General features: G+C 40.3%; 1 protein-coding gene across 1 annotated transcript; it reads left to right on the top strand.

Moving 5' to 3' along the window:
- The first annotated feature begins 18,702 nt into the window (after window positions 1–18,702).
- Window positions 18,703–19,255, top strand: LOC122024794 (glutaredoxin-C1-like). Its single transcript, XM_042583500.1, has one exon. It carries the CDS (start codon window positions 18,748–18,750, stop codon window positions 19,057–19,059), a length of 312 nt encoding a protein of 103 aa, XP_042439434.1. The 5' UTR covers window positions 18,703–18,747; the 3' UTR covers window positions 19,060–19,255.
- Window positions 19,256–20,193: the final 938 nt, after the last annotated feature.

The raw sequence follows: 20,193 nt of genomic DNA, 5'->3' as shown, positions 1-20,193 counted from the left end.
TTATTGCATAAATTGACTTAGATGGACTTGGTATGGAATGGTGACATGACATAATTAAAGAATCGAGTGAGCTCGGTGTGGATTAGTGACATGGGTTAATTTGGCTCGTTAGATTATGATGGACGGATCAAGTTCATCTATGATGCGGGAGGTAATAAGAGGTGGTCACGTGGCACCAAAGGTGAATAGTCCTATTGAGGTAGTGGTCAAAGTCAATAAAGAGTCATTTTCTGATCTCGTAGTGCCCTGACTCTAAGAAGGACCCCGGTTCCACGCAGTCTAGACTCCTTGCAAGGTTTCCTAATTTCGAACCGATCCTCGACTCTGAAAGTTCCCCAACTCCGAAGAGAACCCGACTAGGTCCTAGACTCCTTGAAAGATTCCTAGCTTCTAAAGGTGAACATTGGCCATCACTCACGGAAGATGCAGGTAATGCTACCGTTTAGCTCGAAAGTCATGGGTAACACCTTTATTTATTTTAGGAGACATAGATAACGTTTAATGAATCTCGGAACACATGGAGAATATGGGAATGTAGGGCCACTCTACACAAGGTAGCCCACTCCCGTAGGCCAAGGTATATGCACACACACATCCAAACCCTAATTACAATTCTTCATTCTCCTTCCTCCACCCCCGTCAAAAACTGACTTAGGCATCAGAGTGGTCATGTTGAGGAATCCCCAGTCGTTATTCTAACCTTCTCTCCCTATTTTCTCTCCCCAGGCCCCTACAGACCTCTCCAAAAGTCCTCATCGTTGCTTGGTGCTCGACAACCCAATCAACATTGACACCTACGATTGAAGCATTGCAGCACCTCATTAAAAAAAGACTCGACTTGTTAGAACGCCCCACGGGCGTTTGCCATTTACACTACTACAAAAAAGTTAAAAGACAATGGATAAAATCTATTGTCGTTGACACTCTATAATCGTAACTAATGGTGTTGTTACAGATACCCTCAACTACAATGATTTTTAAACCATTGTCTTTTAATACCAACAATAATAGTTTGACAATGTTTAAAAATCATTATCTTTTAAATGCGATATATAATAGTTTTGTAATGATTTTAAGCTATTATCTTTTAATACCATAGACAAATAGAAGATGAGTGAAAATCAAATCTACTTCAATAAACAACATATTATTAAATAAACAACTAATATAAATATAAAAATTATCATCCTTTCACTTCTATAACAAACATAATTACTCACACACAAAGAAATTTTAATTAAAAGACACTCAAAATTACTCTTCTCGACTACATATAATTGCATGGACTTAAAGAATCTTGGTAAATGCTACTTATCCCCTTGTCTTGAATGTTCTTTGCTCATTGGCTTTAACCATCTTCTCGCTTAAATCCTAAAGCTTTCTTGCTAGTTGTTCATACTTGGCGTGGTTACTCATATCCTCCTCATTACAATTGTCAAAGTACTTGCCAGTAACACCCTTGAGGGTAGATGCAATTCTTCAAGTCAACTCCATTATAGCCAATGCACTCAGTAAGTTTTTTGCTCCGCAAATTAAAGAGAATTTAGTTCTTTACATAATATAGTTATGATATAGATCTATCTCAAGTAGTTATCTTATCCCAGGATAGTTTTTTGCATCAATGGTGTATCTAAAAACAAAGACAACTGAAGCAGCAATTAAATATGACAATAATCTAAGGTATCCATAATCTAGCAAGCTTAACTAGAAAATGTCCTAGAACAAAGAACTAGATGATTGTTACAGTCAACTAGCTATGATTCAAAAGTATCAAAAGAAATGCAATGTAAATTAAACATTTGTATCCATAAATAACAATTATTAATAATAAAAATACACATCACACCTTAATGAATCAGAGACTAACAAAGAGCAAGTCCAACATAATCTTAAGCATCAATGCTAACTTGTGGAGTACATATTGTTTGAAGGAATGTATAATGAGTTAAAAATGCAAGCATTTTGAAAACATAATTTACCAAAGAAAATCTAAAACATAAAAATCCATGGTACCTTCAGTAGAATGTTCTTCGTCAGATACTGTCTTTCCAATCCTAGCCAAAGCCTCCTCTTCAAAGTGTTATAGTCCTTCCAGTAAAATACTTAGATACTTGTAAATATTACTTTATATCATCAGTTTCATGTTTTCTAATTCATCTTGAGAAAACTTATTTCCATCCATAAACTTAACTTGTTCAAATCATCAAGCTATTAAAAAGAAATTAAATGACCATCAATGATTTTAGGATTTCTCAAGAGTAGACTTTTCTAAGCCACTAGAGTGCTAACGGTAACAGAATTACTGCAAAAGTAATCAAGCAGAAGTTAGAAAAACATAAAGCAAATTAAATAAACTATTTTTTTTTGCACTTAAAAGATTGAAAGGATTACTTCCTAAAATATATGTTGCTTTATTAAGATTTACACGCTTGATCAACGTTTAAAAATATTTATATTTCTACAAGAGTAACTGCTTAAATGAAAGACATTCATATTTCTAAACGTTCCATAGACTCTTCAGATGGATAAAGGATTAGAGTTGAACACAGAAACTTTATTGAAATTTGTTGATTTAGAAATTATATAAAAAGCTAATTAGGTTATATTGAGTCATAATTATAATTAATCTTGTAAAAGATCGATTTATGCAGAGGTACTTAGAACATACATCTTCTCACAGCGGAGTTCACAGGAGGTGAGTAATTGCTTCCTCGGTAGAGACGACAAGCAATGACGGCAAGGGAGAGGAGAGGTGGAGGGGCTTAGAGTTAGAGGAGAGGAGCATGCCACAACGAGAAACGTCTGTTGGGTCATTTCTAGAGATAGAGGGGGGGGGGGGGTGAATAGCTCGTCTCGCCCTTTCGCTTGCTTCGTAGATGTTGGTTTGTAGTGGATAGAATCGAAGTTAAGCTCTCCAATGCTAACACGTAGATTTACTTGGTATCCATCTCAAGAAGATGTGGCTAATCCAAGGATCCACACACATGAGCACTCTCCACTAAGAAAAACATGTTGGGGATCGGACGACCGGCTTGAAGGGGGGTTGGATCCGTAAGGTGGACGATCCCTATCCGTCGATGAATTACTCCCCGGAAGACCTCCAGCTAGCTCACGTAGCTCCTTGTGGGTGGAGAAACCTCACCACAACTCTTACCAAGGACTCTTTACAAGCTAGGGCACAAGTAGACTACTAATAGAGATTAACCACCTCTATTTCGTCAACCTCAACCAAGCTCCCAAGGCTTAGTTATATAGGTCACTGGTTGGGAAATCCCGCCTACCAGTTGACTGCTAAAACATGCAGTCGACTGCCCTCTGTGCAGATGCCATACATATATCAAATACAAGGGTGAACCTAACTTAAACCCTTTGCCCAAACACCAAAACACATGGTCACACGGACCATTGAGATTGCTCCAACAAAACACTCCTTCTCAGAACAATCCGGAGGTGGAGAAACCTCGTACAAACTCACACAAGCATACAACTCAAACAAGGAATAAATGTAAACAATACAATGAATAACCTTTATTATTCGATCTTGTGTAGCTTGTAGATGCCTCTTGACTCTTAGAAATGCAGCAACACTTGTCCCCAAGATGCTTCAAGAACTGGCAGAAGAATCATAAGCTCGGTGGAGAATATCGGAAGAAGTCTGCGGAGAAGAAAGCTCGCCAAGGGCTTTATACTCTGCGCTCCTAGGACTCCCAATCGATTAGGTATGCTCTCAATCGATTGCCATGTCAGATCAACGTAATCCCAGCCATCCAAAGCTCGCTACTTGTACAACGGTCATATCCCAATCGATCGGATGATCGATTGGGGAGGCTTGAATCGATCGATCGATCGATTCAGAGCGCCTTTGTGCTCTTCGCTGGAAATATCCAGAATCGATTGATCGATCAATTCAGGCTTCTCGCAACCTCGTGAGAAATCCAACTCTAATTGATCGATTGATTGATTGGCGGTGCCCAATTGATCAGCTGATCGATTGAGAACCTCTTTGTGCTCGCGAGAATGTCTCCCAATCAATCGGTGGATCGATTGGGCCTCTTTTTCTCTCAACACTCTCCCAATCAATCGGTTGATCGATTGGGCTCTGGTTCAATTGATCTCCTGATCGACCTTGCCTAAATCAAGTCTAGGGTTCCCAAACCAAACATCAGGTTAACGTTGACCTGTTGGGACTTTGTCACTAAGTGTCCGGTCAATCCTTTGGCCCAGTTGGACTTTTCTCAGTGCCAAGTGTTTGGTCCTCCTGGACCCACCTGGATTTTCATGTGCCTGGCTTCACTCACTAGTACTTCCTTACTGCCTAACTTCACTCACTAGGGCTTTCACATAGTTTCACTCACCAGGATTTTCATCTGCCTAGCTTCACTCACTAGGGCTTTCACCTAGCTTCACTCACCAGGATTTTCTATCTGCCTAGCTTCACTCACTAGGTCTTTCACCTGGCTTCACTCACCGGGATTTCCCTTCTGCGTAGCTTCACTTACTAGGACTTTCTTTCTACCCGACTTCACTCACCAGGACTTTCCCACCAAGTGTCCGGTCAAATACTTACCCATTTAGATTTTCATCTTCTGCCAACCTTTCCGTTGGACTTCCCTTTCCTAACCTCAAATTAGGACTTCCTAGTCAAGTATCCGATCAACCTTGACCTACTTGACTTTTCTTCATACTAAACTGGTCAACCTTGACCAATCTCCCCAAATGGACGATTGCTCTTACAATCTCCATACATTGTCAAAATAATTTTCATATATTGTTAAATATCGAAACTTGCACATTACGACTCAAGCTTGAGCCAATTCAAGATTAGTCAACTTGGTCAACCTTGACCTAGGGAAATTGCACCAACAATCTCTCCCTTTTTGATATTTGACAATATATTTAAGTTAGGCTAGTCCATAATCTCAACTTCTTCTTCATGCCAAAGCATGAATGAGGATTTTCCTTCATTTTCTCCCTTTACTAGAGGGAAAATTCCCCCTTTAGGTAATGAAGGCCTAACTTAATCCCTACATTCTCCCCCTTTAACACACATCAAAAACTCTCCTTCTGAAGAGTTATCTCTACGTTATACACAACCTCATTCATTGTTCACAATACCACAATGAAGGTCTCATACCCTCCACTGTTTCTAATGCTCATCCTTGAGCATTAACACACAAACAATAAAGATATCCACTCTTCCATTATTTTTCAATGTTCAACCTTGAAGATTTACTATAATGAAGGTTTTACAACCTTTTGTGGTTTCAAAAATTATTTTTCATGTCCTTAAGGAGTAACTCCCCCTCAAAATATGCTCTAAACTTCTGATTGCACCAACAATGACTTGGAGTTCCCAAGACTTTAGAAAACCAAAAATTTGAAGTTTTGAGGTCAAATATCCAATAACGAAACTAAACCACATCCTAAACTTTAACTTAGTCTTCTTTGACTAATCCACTCTTGTTTTCATCAAGAAAACTACCCTTAAATGTTCAAAAATGAATTTCATAGGGTTGGGAATGGTTAATGTGACTAAAAATGTCTTATGGGCTGAAATCAGACATTTACCGTCAGAATCAGCCATTCCAATCGATTGAAGTTTGGACTTAATCGATTGAAGCCATTCAATCGATCTACTGATCAATTCCGTAAGCTTATGTTCGTGGAAAATGCCCTTGAATCGATTACCTGATCGATCCAAGCAGGGTCAATCGATCGACTGATCGATTCCGTGAGCTTCTGCTCATGAGAAAACCCAGTTCAATCGATCGGCTAATCGATCGAACTCTCCCAATCAATCACCTGATCGATTAGGGTTTTGATTTCTTGAAATCAAATTTCAACCGAAATTCAGAAATGCCCCAATAATTCTATAAAATTCTAAAAATCATGAAAATTGTTGTAGATATTATTTAAGACATATACTATCAAGGAAAACTAGTTTTTTTTAAGAAAATAATTTCTATTTTCAAATATTGACACAAAATTGAAAATTCTTGAAAACTTCAATGATTTTCTCTAATTTGTGTCAAACTTTTAGACGATGATTACTATCAAAAGATAGTATACACCAAGGTTTTCCAAAAATATTTTGAAATAATTTTTAAAACCAATTTCCAACCATGTTCTTTGGGCTAAATGAACATGACTTGTACATTAGCTTTTCCAATAATTAGATAACACATACCTATGTGTTTTGTTGAAGCTAAAACTAAAATGGATGCATTAAATCAACATCTTGAGTCTAGTTCATCATCCTAACATCTCACTTGTATTTAATGTACACTAAAATATATATAAGTAATCTTATAGTCTTTGTAAGATGTAGACTTTAGTTTTACCCTAAACTAAGGGATCATGCATATCTATCTAGACATTTTGAAGATTATGATCATCCACCTAGGATGCCACTTATTGATAAGTTCCCTTACTACACTTGTTGGTAAATGTCATTATCTTTAATTACAAGAAATTTAAAATAATGTATGAAAATTTATGGCATACATCAAAATGAATATTTTTCAAAAGAAAAACTCTTTTAGTTACATGATATATGTATGACATGCCATGGTATTTTTGTTATTTTTCATAATAAATGTGAATGTAAAATATGATGTCATGGCATATGATGGGCAAATACTCATGGCAATTTAGAATAAATAAATATACCTAGATTTTCTATTTAATTATCTCTAGAACTTTGCTAACTTAAAATTAATCCTAGATTGCCCTTATCTTCCTCAGAAAATGCCAAAAATCCAACTTGGCATTTCTTGACTCTTTTCTATTTGTGCCAATTTAAATTAAGTCTAATTCCTCAAAGTTTGACACATTTTACTTTTTCAATGAGTAATCAATTAATTCATTTCATTTTCAAGGTATAATAATACCTTGAAAATAACTTCCAAGTATCAACTTTTTCAAGGTTAGGCTAACTACCGTTCCAATTAATGTTGAAAATCTTTAAACACATCTAGAGTGTAGAGAATATACTCCTAGAAACCCAAACTCTATTGGTGTTCCTTGAGTATTCTAGGTATTCACTATGGATAACTTCCCTAGTTACCTTCCTAATGACATTCCTAGGCTTCTTAGAAGCCTTGGTCATACTCCTCTCCTCTTGGTCAACTCTAGGGATAGCTTCCTTTGTGACCTTCTTAGTGACTTTCTTGGACTTCTTTGAAGCCTTAGTCACATTGGACTTTTTGAAAATACTTCTAGGGACAACTTCTCTTGTATCTTTGACTTGACCTCTAGACCTAGAGTTAGGTCCATAACTATATGAAACTCTATGATAAGAAGACACATACTTTTTGGCTTTAGGTTTGTATGCCAAACCTCTATAGTCATAGGATGACTCTTGCATTCCTAAACCTAGGTTGTGCTCATTTTGCCCCTTAAAGATATTTTCCATTTTTTAGGGTTTTTTTTTTAATTTATCAAGCATTGACCTCAATGCTTGGTTTTCCGTCCTTAAATCCTTATATTTTGATTTTTCATTTGGTCCTTGAGCATTTCTATTTCTAGGCTTATATCTAAAATCCATAAAATTTTTACCTAGATTATTATTTACCTTCCTAATCTTAGGTGAGATGGTCTTGGCATGAAAAGATACATATTTTTCTTTAATCATATCATGCCTTCTATTTTTATGATAAATAACATTGAAATGATATAAATTAGAACTAGCATACTTTTCATGATTTAGAGGAATAAGTTCAATAAATGATACCTTGGGTTTGCTCTTGAGAGCTCTCCCTTGACTTGCGCTTCCTCCTTTGATCTTGGTTGATTTCCTCCCCTTAGGACATTGACTTATAATTTCCTTTTTAATTGCACAAGAAACATATGATGTGTTCCATGCCTTTGCGTACCATGGGGTCAACCTTTTTGGACTTCTCCTTACCCTTCAGTGCCGGTTGACTCTTCCTCTTGGTCAACTTAGGCACTTACTTTTGTAATGTCCTTTCTCCCTACACTTAAAACAAATGATATGATCTTCATTATTTACAATTGAAATTTCTATACCTTTACTTGTAGAGGTGGCACTTTCTCCATTTGATCTGGATGAAGAGACTTCTTCTTGATCCGACATTGATGTTTTATGCTCCCCCTCAATCCTTGAGGTGGAGTCTTCTCCATCTTCATCCTCTTGTACATGAAACAAAGAGTATGCTCCCTCTTTGCCTTTTGCGTTGCACTCCTTTGAGGATGAAACTTCTTGGATTTCTTCTTCTTTCGATGTTGAGCACCTCTCAACCTCGAAGTCCTCTTCTTGATGATCCAATGAATTGTCCTTTTTGGTATTTCTCGACTTGGTGTAGTGGAGGGTTCTTCATGGATCTTTGCCAACTTACTCCAAAGCTCCTTGGCATCTTGTATTCCCCTATCTTACTCAAGATGTCGCAAGGAAATAAATTGACTAATAACTTGGTCACTTTATCATTGGTCTTACATCTTTAAACTTGCCCCTTGCTCCATTTGTTCTTCTTGATGATTTTGCCTTTGCTATCCTTTTGAGCTTCAAAACCTTCCATGAGAGCAAACTATTGCTCTATCTCCATTATGAAAAAGTTTTCGATTCTTGATTTTCAAGAATCGAAGTTTGTCATTGCGAATGATGGAGGCACCCTTGTGTTGAAACTGAGTCCATCTTGAAGTTGAGCATTTGATAAAGTCTTTGACTTAATCAAATTTGGGCTTCAACTTCTTCTTCCACTAGCTCATTGTCCATCCAGAGATGAGTCTGATAAAGAGTGGCCTCGCTCTAATACCACTTGTTGGATCACTTCTGGAGCTAGAGAGGGGGGGGGGGGGGTGAATAGCTCGTCTCGCTCGTCTACCTTGCTTTGTAGATGTTGGCTTGCAGCGGATAGAATCAAAGTCAAGCTCTCCAATGCTAACACGTATATTTACTTGGCATCCACCTCAAGAAGATGTGACTAATCCAAGGATCCACGCACACGAACACTCTCCACTAAGAAAAATACTCCTTCTCGGAACAATCCAGAGGTGGAGAAACCTCATACAAACTCACACAAACATACAACTCAAAACAAGGAATAAATGTAAACAATACAATGAATAACCTTTATTGTTTGATCTTGTGTAGCTTGTAGATGCCTCTTGACTCTTGGAAATGCAACAACACTTGTCCCCAAGATGCTTTAAGAAATGGCAGAAGAATCATGAGCTTGGTGGAGAATATCGAAAGAAGTCTGCGGAGAAGAAAGCTCGCCAACGACTTCATCCAAAGCTTGCTACCAATCGATTGTCTGATCGATTGGGGAGGCTTGAATCGATCGACCGATCGATTTAGAGCGCCTCTGTGCTCTTCGCTGGAAATACTCAGAATCGATTGACCGATCGATTCAGGCTTCCTTGCAACCTCGCGAGAAATCCAACTCCAATTGATCGGTTGATTGATTGGTGGTGCCCAATTGATCAGTTGATCGATTGAGAACTTCTCTATGCTCACGAGAATATCTCCCAATCGATCAGCCAATTGATTGAGCCCCTTTTTCTCGTGGCACTCTCCCAATCGATCGGCTGATCGATTGGGCTCTGGTTCAATTGATCTCCTGATCAAATTGACCAACCCTAACTTTCCTAAATCAAGTCTAGGGTTCCCAAACCTAATATCTGATTAACGTTGACCTGTTGGGACTTCGTCACCAAGTGTCCGATCAATCCTTTGACCCAGTTGGATTTTTCTCTCCGTGCCAAGTGTCTGGTCCTCCTGAACCCACCTGGATTTCCACGTGTCTGACTTCACTCACTAGGACTTCCTTACTGCCTAGCTTCACTCACTAGGGCTTTCACCTAGCTTCACTCATCAGGATTTCCATCTGCCTAGCTTCACTCATTAGGCCTTTCACCTGGTTTCACTCACCAGGATTTTCTATTTGCATAGCTTCACTCACTAAGACTTTCCTTCTGCTTAGTTTCACTCACAAGGACTTTCCCACCAAGTGTCCGGTCAAATTATGATCCACTTAGATTTTCATCTAATGCCAACCTTCTCGTTAGACTTCCCTTACCTAACCTCCAATTAGGACTTCCCAGTCAAGTATCCGATCAACCTTAACCTACTTGACTTTTCTTCACATTAGACTGATCAACCTTGACCAATCTCCTCAAATAGACAATTGCTCCTACAATCTCTATACATTATCAAAATAATCTTCATATATTGTCAAATATTGAAACTCACACATTACAACTCAAGCTTGAGCCAATTCAAGCTTGGTCAACCTGATCAACCTTGACCTAGGAAAATTGTACCAACAACGTCATCAGGGTGAGACGAAGGAAGGCAAAGGTATATTAGTATGACCGTGAGAGGAGTCTCGTCAATGTCGGGGCCAAGAAGACGAAGAACATGAGATGAGTCACAGTGAAGGGTCGAACGCCTCACCGTCAAGTTGCAGGAGTTGAACGTCTTACCGTCGAGTTGTCGAAGAAGAGTCGGGGGTGATGGAGGCGAGTCTTTGACGACGGAGGCGGGACTTTGATAAAGGGAGGGTTTTTTGGTGATCGAGACTTTGTGAAATATTTAGTTTAAGGAAATTAATATTTAACTAAAATATCTGTTGTCTTGAAATCCAAAAAAGCGGAAAAAGACAATGATTGGAAAAACCATTGTCGTAGCCCTTGTAACAACATTAAACATAACGATTTTAAAAATCCATTATCATAGCCCCTCCAAACAATGTTAAAAGACAACGATTTTTTAAAAACCGTTGTCTTTGTTAAAAAAAATACAAAAAGACAATGATTTTTGTTAAAACCATTGTTAAAGGCTCTAAAATAACAATTTTCCCTCAAAACTGTTGTCTTATAACTGTTGTTGATTGTAGATTTTCTTGTATTGTTAAGTCAATACATGGGTTGTGAGGGAAGAGTTCTTGAAATATTTGGGGAGACCCCACATCAGAATCCATCGAGGGAAAAAGCCTCCTCGTCTAGTAAAGAGAAGCCCCCCCCCCCCCCCGAGGCCCTCTGTTTTCAAAGAGCATCTTTCAAGACGAATTACCGCGACATTCTTGAGCATTGCAAATATAGTGGCATGACCGACCCCAAGGACCACCTATGAAAAATTTGAAAATGCCTACCTATTACATCAGTAGCCCGAATAATAAAAGAGACTATCAAGAAGTTTCTACGGAAGAAAATTATATACCGGTATGGCACCCCACAAGCCCATCTCGGATAATGGTCAGCAATTTCAGGACCACCAACTAAGAGAATGACATGAAAGATTTGGAATCTAATAAACTTTCACCTTGGTATCTTACACACAAAGCAACGAGTAAGCGAAGATCACCAATCGAGAAATAGTCTAATGACTCAAAATCAGGCAGGACCATGTTAAAGGTAGTTGGATGGATGAATTGCCAAGTATCCTTTAGGCTTACTGAACTACTCCTCAGGAGAGCACGTGAATGACTCCCTTTCACCTTATCTATGGCAAGGAGGTGATCGTCCCAGTAGGAATTAGGAAAGAATCTATTCAGAGAAGCACCTATGGGCAAGATAATTTTGAACAACGACTCCTAGACCTTGACTTAATCACGGAGACTAGAAAAAAAGTAGCTACCTAACTTGTTGCATATCGGCAATGGATATGCCTCAATTACAATAAGCAAGTTATTCCCCATAATTTTCAAGTTAGAAACCTAGCTTGGAAGAAGGTTAAGATAGTCAACGATGTTAATAAATTGGAATCACAATGGGGAGGATCATTCTGAGTAATCTACAAGCGAAGTTCAAGAGCATACTATTTCGAAGTTGCAAGCGGTAAGAAGCTCAATCACCCATGGATTGTCAATCACCTGAAGTCATACTCTTCCAAAGCAGCTCTCATATCCTTCAGTTATCCTTTAAGTATTACAGAGTTTTATACTTCCCCTTTGTATCATTGAACGAGCATTTCTATTAAACTCAGATCCTGCCATCTAAACTCTCCTGATTCGGACATAGTCGAATTTGAGATTCTAACTGTGATATCAACCTCCCCTTCGCACAAGGGTAGATCATATATTGTATCATCCATGTCCTTTTCAAGGCCCAAACTTCCCCGACTCAGATATAATCGGAGTCGAGATCCCAGTTGTGATATCAATTTCCCTTTTGCACAAGGATTAGTGCATATCATATCATCAACATCCTTTTCAGGATCCAAACTCCTCTGATTCGGACATAGTCAGGGTTGAGATCCCGATTATGATATCAACTTCACTTTTTACAATAATCGAGAGTACATCATATCGCCAACACTTTTTCAAGACCCAAACTCCTTCTACTTGGACATAGTCAGGATCGAAATCTCGATTACGTTATCAATCTCTCCTTTGCACAAGGGTTAAGCACATTTTGTATCGCCAACGTTCCTTTTAGAGCTCGAACTCTCTGGACTCGAACATAGTCGGGATCGAGCTCCTAACTGCGATATCAACATTTCCTTCACAAGGGTTGGGCATATATCTTATCACTTATGTCCTTTTTATGGCTCAAACTCTCCCGACTTGGATATAATCGGGATCGAGATCCCTATTGCAATATTAACCTCCCTTTCTTATAAGAGGTGAACGCATATTGTATCGCCAACATCATTTTTAAGGCCTAAACTTTCTCGACTAGGATATAGTCGGGGTCGAGATCCCAGCTGCGATATGAACCTCCCATTCACACAAGGGTCAAGTGCATATGATATCGCTTATGTCCTTTTCAGGGCTTAAATCCCCCCAAGTCGGACATAGTCGAGGTTGAGATCTTGGCTGCGATATTAACCTCCCATTCACAAGGGTCGAGCGCATATTATATCACCCTTATTCTTTTTAGGGCCCAAACCCCTTGACTTAGACATAGTAGGAGTGGTGCATTTGTCTTTTCAAAGGTTGATGTCTTGATTCCCTCTTTCATTGATTGGAGTCATACCTCTCGACTCTGCCTTGTGATAGGCCCTAGTAGGGAAATTCCTTTGGTTCCATCTATCGTGCATACATTTTTTTAAGGTGCTAAGTTGTTATGATGTCAGCAGAGACAACATGATTCCCCAAAGACTTTTTTCATTATATTCAAAAGGTTAATTACAAGTGAGAGGATCCTACGTCAACATACAATAATATTAAGTTAAATATGCTTTGTCTTCATCGGAAATTTTGTCAGTGATTTTCGATAAACTAATGAGGGGAGTGGCTCATCGATAGAGAGGTACCCACTCTCTAGCAATTTCTTAACTGCACCGTCCATTCTATATTGTATCATGAGGACGAGACGGGTGTCGGTTAGATCGTAGAATTCCTCTGAACATAGTAATTTTTTTTTACTGCTAAACGTTCGACCTCCCTTGATATTCTTGGAATTCAGTCTCCTTGTTCTCCACTTGGCCTCTTAGGGCCTCCAATGCCACTTGCAACTTTGAATTGGTGACTCCTAAGGCCTCAGCTTCAGTCTTAATTGTCTCCACCTTAGCTGGTATAGACTCCAACTTGATCCGCTGAGCCTTAGCCCCAACTTGATCCCCTTGATATCTTCCCTAATGGCCCTCAACTCAACCTTTAGGGCCCCTAACTCATTCTTGTTGGCCACCAGCTCAGCCTTAGTAGTCTTCATCTCCATCTTCACTACCTCTAATTCAGCTTGCTTCTGCCCCCGCCTTGGCCACTTCTAGCACAGTCTTTTGAGCTTCCGTCGTAGCCTTCAGCTCGCCAATCTCCTTCTACTACTTCTTCCCCCAAGCCTTTAGTTTGTTTACCCGGGCCTCTAGGAACTTCTCCTCTTCACTTTATCTAGGTCAAATCTCGCTTGAATGTTCTCTACAGTTTGCTCCAGTACTAGTGACCTCCTTAGTCGGCCTAGTTCCACTTGAATCGAGGCAATGCCAACTACTTACTTTTTTAGACGGTTGATCTCCACCTATGCCAGAGTGATCTCTTCCAGAGTTGAGGCTAGGACCTAATCAGATGGGGGTTAGGCCAGATGCCCCTCTAGATAAGCTATGTGAGCCCACATTTCTCGATGACCTTCCAAATTCTAATGAAACATTAGCCAAACACCATCCAGTTTGGACATGTGCTCGGCTCTACTGTCCATAATCTCCTCGTTTAGTGCTCTGAAGGGCATGCCCCGAGCTGTCTCTACAACCCCTACCTACCTAGATGTCATTGGATCGAAGAGAGTAAGATCCAATTAGTACTCTCCAGGAACCTACTCCATGGTGCTTGCTCGGCTGATGGGATGATATCTCCACCCTATTTGAAATGGGAGGGATCTGTGTAGATGACATTTGGATGATCTGAGAACGCAAGGCCTAGATAAGGGAGTGATGGGCTAATCCTAATACAAGAACCCCCCCCCCCTCGATGCAATGGGGAACGTTAGGGCCCTGGCCCTCAGGCATGCAATCGAACCTCGAGGCCTTGAGGAACTAACGTTAGCTGAATGATTCCTCAACCTAGTGGGTGAAGCCGAGGTTTGAACTTGAGTTGATGGTGATGGGCCTAATGGCCCTACGAGAGTCCTTGTCGAGTGTTGCCTCTTCCTCGTCATTCTCAAGGACACTCCCGACTCTCTAGAGGCATTCTCAAACTCTCCGAGTGGAATCGATTCTCTCATCACTACCTGGAGTAACCTCTGTAGGAGCCACAGGTGGAGTCGATGACGTTCCCCCCTGATACACCACCTTAGCTAGTGTTAAATCAATAATCGTTGCACCCGCACCTCCGATTCATCCTCGTCCATCTTCAACACCTTTTTTATCGAGGCCTTTAATATGGTGCCAGCTATACAAATTGACAAACATTTAGTTAGATATCAAAACGAGTGCGACCCAAAAAATCTTATCGAATGAAGTTTTCAGAGGGGTCAGGATGAGACTTAGCCCTAATTTGTAAAGCAAATCCTCCTAAAAAAAAGGATGTTGTCAAACTTCATATCTTGTAATTTTTAGGAAGCAGTGAAGTAACTCCACTCTAGATGATAGTCCTTCAAGGTAGGTGCAGGAGGTAATTCAAGTTGCCATCAGATTGGCCATGACATGGGATTCGAGGGTTTCACAAAGAAAAATTGGGGCTTCCACCCTTTGTGTGAGGACAGGAAATTTTTTAGAAGACTGAGCCTAGCCTTGGATGAAAAGAAGAATACTTTGTCTTCCATCTTCTTTAGTAAAATAAAAAAAAAATGCAAGGAGAAAGGGGAATTCGATACATTCAAAATAGGATGACTACGCCGATAAGAATCCAAAATTAATTTTGGACTCAATTGAGACAACGGAATGTGAAAATATTGAGACACTTAGACAAAAAAAAGGTCGGAATGGGAAAGCATAACTCACTCAACAAATGAATTCTAAAGAAGGTCACAAAATTGGGAGGTAGACGATCTGAACGGTCGTTAACATTTGGAATCATTATCCGATGATTGATCGAGATCCTCTACGTTGTCCTTAGTCAATCCAAGCCACCGCTGGTGAAACTTGACTTGATGGACTTATACTAAGGAGCAAAAAAAGACTCTGTAGCCGTTGCTAGTATTACATGAGATGACAGTCAATGACAAGAGAACAAATGATCACTAGTTGATTAGAACAGAGGATGATAGTGAAGAACCAAGTAATTTGCTGGGAGATGAGAAGTGGAACACGAAGACGAAAAATGGTGGACATAGAAGCAAGGATTGCAAGATATAAGGCAATGGTGTCTCTCCGCAACCTAATATATCTTTGTTTGTGAGACTATAACCGAAGGATTCCCACCATCACCAAGGCAGGAGGGATTTTCAGCCATTCGATCGAGTGCATGGATCAAATCAAATTCAAATAATCATTGCACTTCGAATGACACTCCATATTCTCTGTTGTAGTCATATCACATTAATGTGATGCAACCTCGAAGTTGGAGACACATTAGTGTAGTCTGGAGTCGAAGATTGAAGCAGATGATGCATGCTCCACATTTAATAGGTGTGGTTGCATTTAAGATGTAATATCAGAAGCGTGGCTACAATTAATGCATAATCTCATCCTTATCATGCATGGGATCTACCACGTGGAGGATATAGTCGGTGGGCAGTAGGAGTCGTCTCATTTAGCCATACAACAATTCAGTTAGTTAAACTTCCACCTTCTTTGACTAGACTTGAAGGAGAAACTGGTGATGCATGAGGTAATCAGAGTTGGCCACGTAGCATTGGAGGTCAATAGTCCTACTAAGATGGCAGTCATTGTCAATGGAGAGTCATTTCCTGATCCCGCAGCCCCCTAACTCCAAGAAGGACCCTAGCTCCACACAATCCAAATTCCCTACAATGTTCCCCAACTCTGAAGGGGCCCCTGATTGAGTCCCAAACTCCCTAAAAGATTCCTAGCTTCCAAAGGGAACCCACTAGAAAGTGAACATTGGCCATCGCCCGCGAAAGATGCAGGTAACGCTGCCATTTAGCCCGAAAGTCGTGAGTAACACCTTCATTTATTTTAGGAGACGTGGGCAACATTAATGGGAATCTTGGAACACGTGGAGAATGTTGATGGTGGAAGCACCAACTAATCAAACTTGTATTTTGATATTGGTAAATGTTTAAAGTTAAGCTGTATTGTTGTTCTAATAAGTTGAACTAAGTGTGTAGAAAAGTTTTAAATGATCTTAAGCAATGTGAAAGTCTTAGTTGAGACTAGGCAAAGAGTCCTAGTGGACACTAAGTAGGTGGAAAGTCGTAGCTACGATTAGGCAATGAAGTCCTGGTCCATGAGATTAGACAAAGACTTGGCAGGTCAAGGACTTCGGGTGAAATCCTTGAATCGAAGACACTAGGTGAAAGTCCTGAGGGTCGTGGACACTAGGCGAAAGATTGGACAGGTCAGGGATCAGACATCCAGCGAAAAGTCCTAAGGTCTCGGATGCTGAACAAAAGTTCAAACAGTCTGGAGGACCGGTTTGACAAAAGGTAAACTCTTCTGAGAGGAGTATGTGAGGACGCGTTCTCCTAGGAGAGAATAGTAGGTGTCGGTTCGACTTAGAGTTTTAGTGAAATTCAAAGTCAGGACTGGATAGTTTGAAGATTGTCAAAAATAACATTACTTTACATATTATTTGTGCTTGTGCTAACCTTGTGATGTAGAAAGTTAGCAGCTGGAAAATTGGCCTCCAGGCGTCCAGAGCATGTCCAAGCACTCGGACGTCCGAGCGGCCGGAGTTGCTCCAAGCACTCGGGTAAAATGCAATGAGGAAGTGCCCCGGGTGGGTGCCTGGCAAGGCACTCGGACAGTACGGGCGCCTGGAGTTGCTCCAGGTGCTCGGACAAGGAAAATCTCATCTTCACTCTGCGTTGGAATGCGACGACTGGCCGACCCATGTCAGTAGTCCATGCGTCCGGAGGGGGTACATGCACCTGGATATAGATAAACTTCAAGGATAAAGTTTCGATAAGAGCTCACAATATCAGCACACTCCAGGCGCCCAAATGGGGTTATAAATGGAGGGTTCGACCAATATCTTCTACATACCAATTCAAACAACTTCTACTTCTACGCGCTATTCTAAAAGGTCTCTACAACGCCCAAAAGCTGCTCCGATGATAATTGCGCTAAAGATCTCTTCCTCTAAGTCGTCGGTATTTCTTTTATTGTTCAAGTTACTTGTACTTAAATTAAATTGTATTTGTAACTTTTCGATTAATTAGTGATTGTCCAATGAAAGCACTCTCACCTGCGGGTCTTAGAGTAGGAGTCGTCACAGGCTCCGAACCAAGTAAAACTTAGTGTTGTGTTAGCGTTGTTTGTCTTTCTCTTCCATCTTTATTCCACTGCATTTTACTCAATCATGTTTTAAAAGAATGTGAAAATCACGAGCGCTATTTATCCTCCCTCCTTTAACGCAATGATCCTAAAGAGAACATGGGAATGCAACCGCCACTCTATAAAAGGTAACCCACTTTTGCAGGCTAAGGTATGCAGACACATGCATCTAAACCCTAATTATCATTCTTTGTTCTCCTTCCTCCACCCCCGACCCCTGTTAAAAATTGACTTAGATATCAGAGTGGCTGTGTTGAGAATCTTTTGATCGTCATTCTAATCTTCTCTTCCTATTTGCTCTCTCCCCCGGCTCGACGGACCTCTCCACAAATCTTCATCATTGGTTGATACTTGACAACTTAGTTAATATCGACATCTACTCGCCGACGGCTTATTCATTGAGGTTCTCAGGTGAGATGAATTTATATATATATATATGGAGGAGAATGAGGAACCGAGTAGAATAGAGTAGACACGTGTATTTATTTTACTGCGTGCATGAGCATGATCTATTCCCATCTATCCTCGATTACTAATGTTCATCCCTAAATTAGACGATACCCAAATTCCCCAAATTCCCCAAATAGATAGACACATTCATATTAATGTTGGGCGAATACGATCTTATCCAGATCATTCCACATCCCATCTGTCTCATCCTTTTCCACATCTAAAAATTAATATATATTTCTGAAATTCTAATTCCTCAATATAATTGGCAATCATAAGAGGATGGATCACGCAGGGCCTTTTTGGGCATTTGACACACATATCTGATCGATCGAACATTCTCTCTATTTTGTCCTCATCTCTCAGCAATGTCAGCGACAGCAACCCATCACTCCCCTTCCTCTGCTCTGCTGCTATATAAGCAACCACACACACACCACCAGTAGCCACACCAACTCCAATTCCTCTTCTTCTTCTTCGTCTTCTCCGGTCGCATTTGATCCATGGACAGAGTGTTGAGGCTGGCGGGGCAGAGAGCGGTGGTGATCTTCAGCCGCAGCTCCTGCTGCATGTGCCACACGGTGAAGAGGTTGTTCGCGGAGCTGGGGGTGGACCCGGCGGTGCACGAGCTGGACGAGGACCCCAAGGGCAAGGACATGGAGCGGGCGCTCGCCAAGATGCTGGGCCGCACCCCGTCCGTCCCGGCCGTCTTCATTGGCGGCAACCTCATCGGATCCACAGACAAAGTCATGTCGCTCCATCTCGGCGGCAAACTCATCCCGCTGCTCCACGACGCCGGCGCCCTCTGGCTCTGATCCCTCATCATTATTCACATAGACACATATGCATGCATATGCACATATATGTATCGTTTCTAAGTGTACGGGAGAAAAAAATATCCATAGATAACAAAGTAGGATACTATCCGTGTAGTAAGCTCCCGCTAATGCGGATCTGATGATAAAGGATTATTGTACACAACCTATCTTATCCGTTTTACAAGAGGCTATTTCGGAAGAAAATAACTCAATGCTTTTAAATATGTGAATTAACAATTGTAGTATCACTAGTGTACATTGTCTAAACAATTTCATCCCGGAAGCAGAGGATCTTCTCTTATATTCACCTATCGAGTAAATTTGAAATATAATTTTTGTATACTTTAATTTGAGGTCAATCTCTAAAATATTTGTCTAATTATTGTGTAAACTAGAGAGTACTAATAAAAAACACCTTTCCAAATTAAAGATGAAAAGTAGATCCCACTAAACTGACAAAGATCTTGCAGTAAACTTTTTTTTTTCTCTCTGAAACTTTGGATTAAAAACACAAAAGCTCGACCTTCCTTTCCATTTTTTTTCTTAGGTGGAAGTAATGGCAGTACTTTTGATGCCGAAAGAATTAGTATTTGCTGAGCTAAGAAGGTCGATTAACCAGAGTGGTTGCCATTAATAAGCAGGCAGAGAGACATTCCTCACTCGACCGAAAGCTTGTAGAGGTGGCAAGTGAAGAGTAGGAGGAATTCCACTTTACTGTCAGCAGTTAGTATTCCACCCTATCCAAATCCAAGCTCTGTCATCGACAGGCCAAAAGGGAACAAGGAATTCCTGCATGGATGCTGCACTTGGCCTACATGTAACAGTCTTACTGTAACTACAGAATCAATGCCTAGATGATATGTATACGTGTGCTTGGGTGAGACTTAGGGCTCATCCACACTACTTTACGCTTGAAAAGGACATTCATGGATTCTTCCCTCCTCTGAGTCTTTGGTTTTATAAGCTCTACAGTTTTGGCCAGTGTTTTTGATCCCGTTCAAAAGCAGATAAGATGATTGGCTAGAAAGGTGATTTTAATATTGACAATTTAAAACCTCCAATTTAACAAAACGTGGCTTCTAGCGACTAGCAGTCTTGTGTGTCAAAAGAAACTTTAGTGACAAGATCAGG

Source organism: Zingiber officinale, chromosome 9B, assembly GCF_018446385.1.
Source record: "Zingiber officinale cultivar Zhangliang chromosome 9B, Zo_v1.1, whole genome shotgun sequence".
In the NCBI taxonomy this organism is placed as follows: Eukaryota; Viridiplantae; Streptophyta; class Magnoliopsida; order Zingiberales; family Zingiberaceae; genus Zingiber; species Zingiber officinale.
The sequence above is the reverse complement of the archived record's forward strand: the minus strand, read 5'-3'. Positions and strand labels throughout refer to the sequence as shown.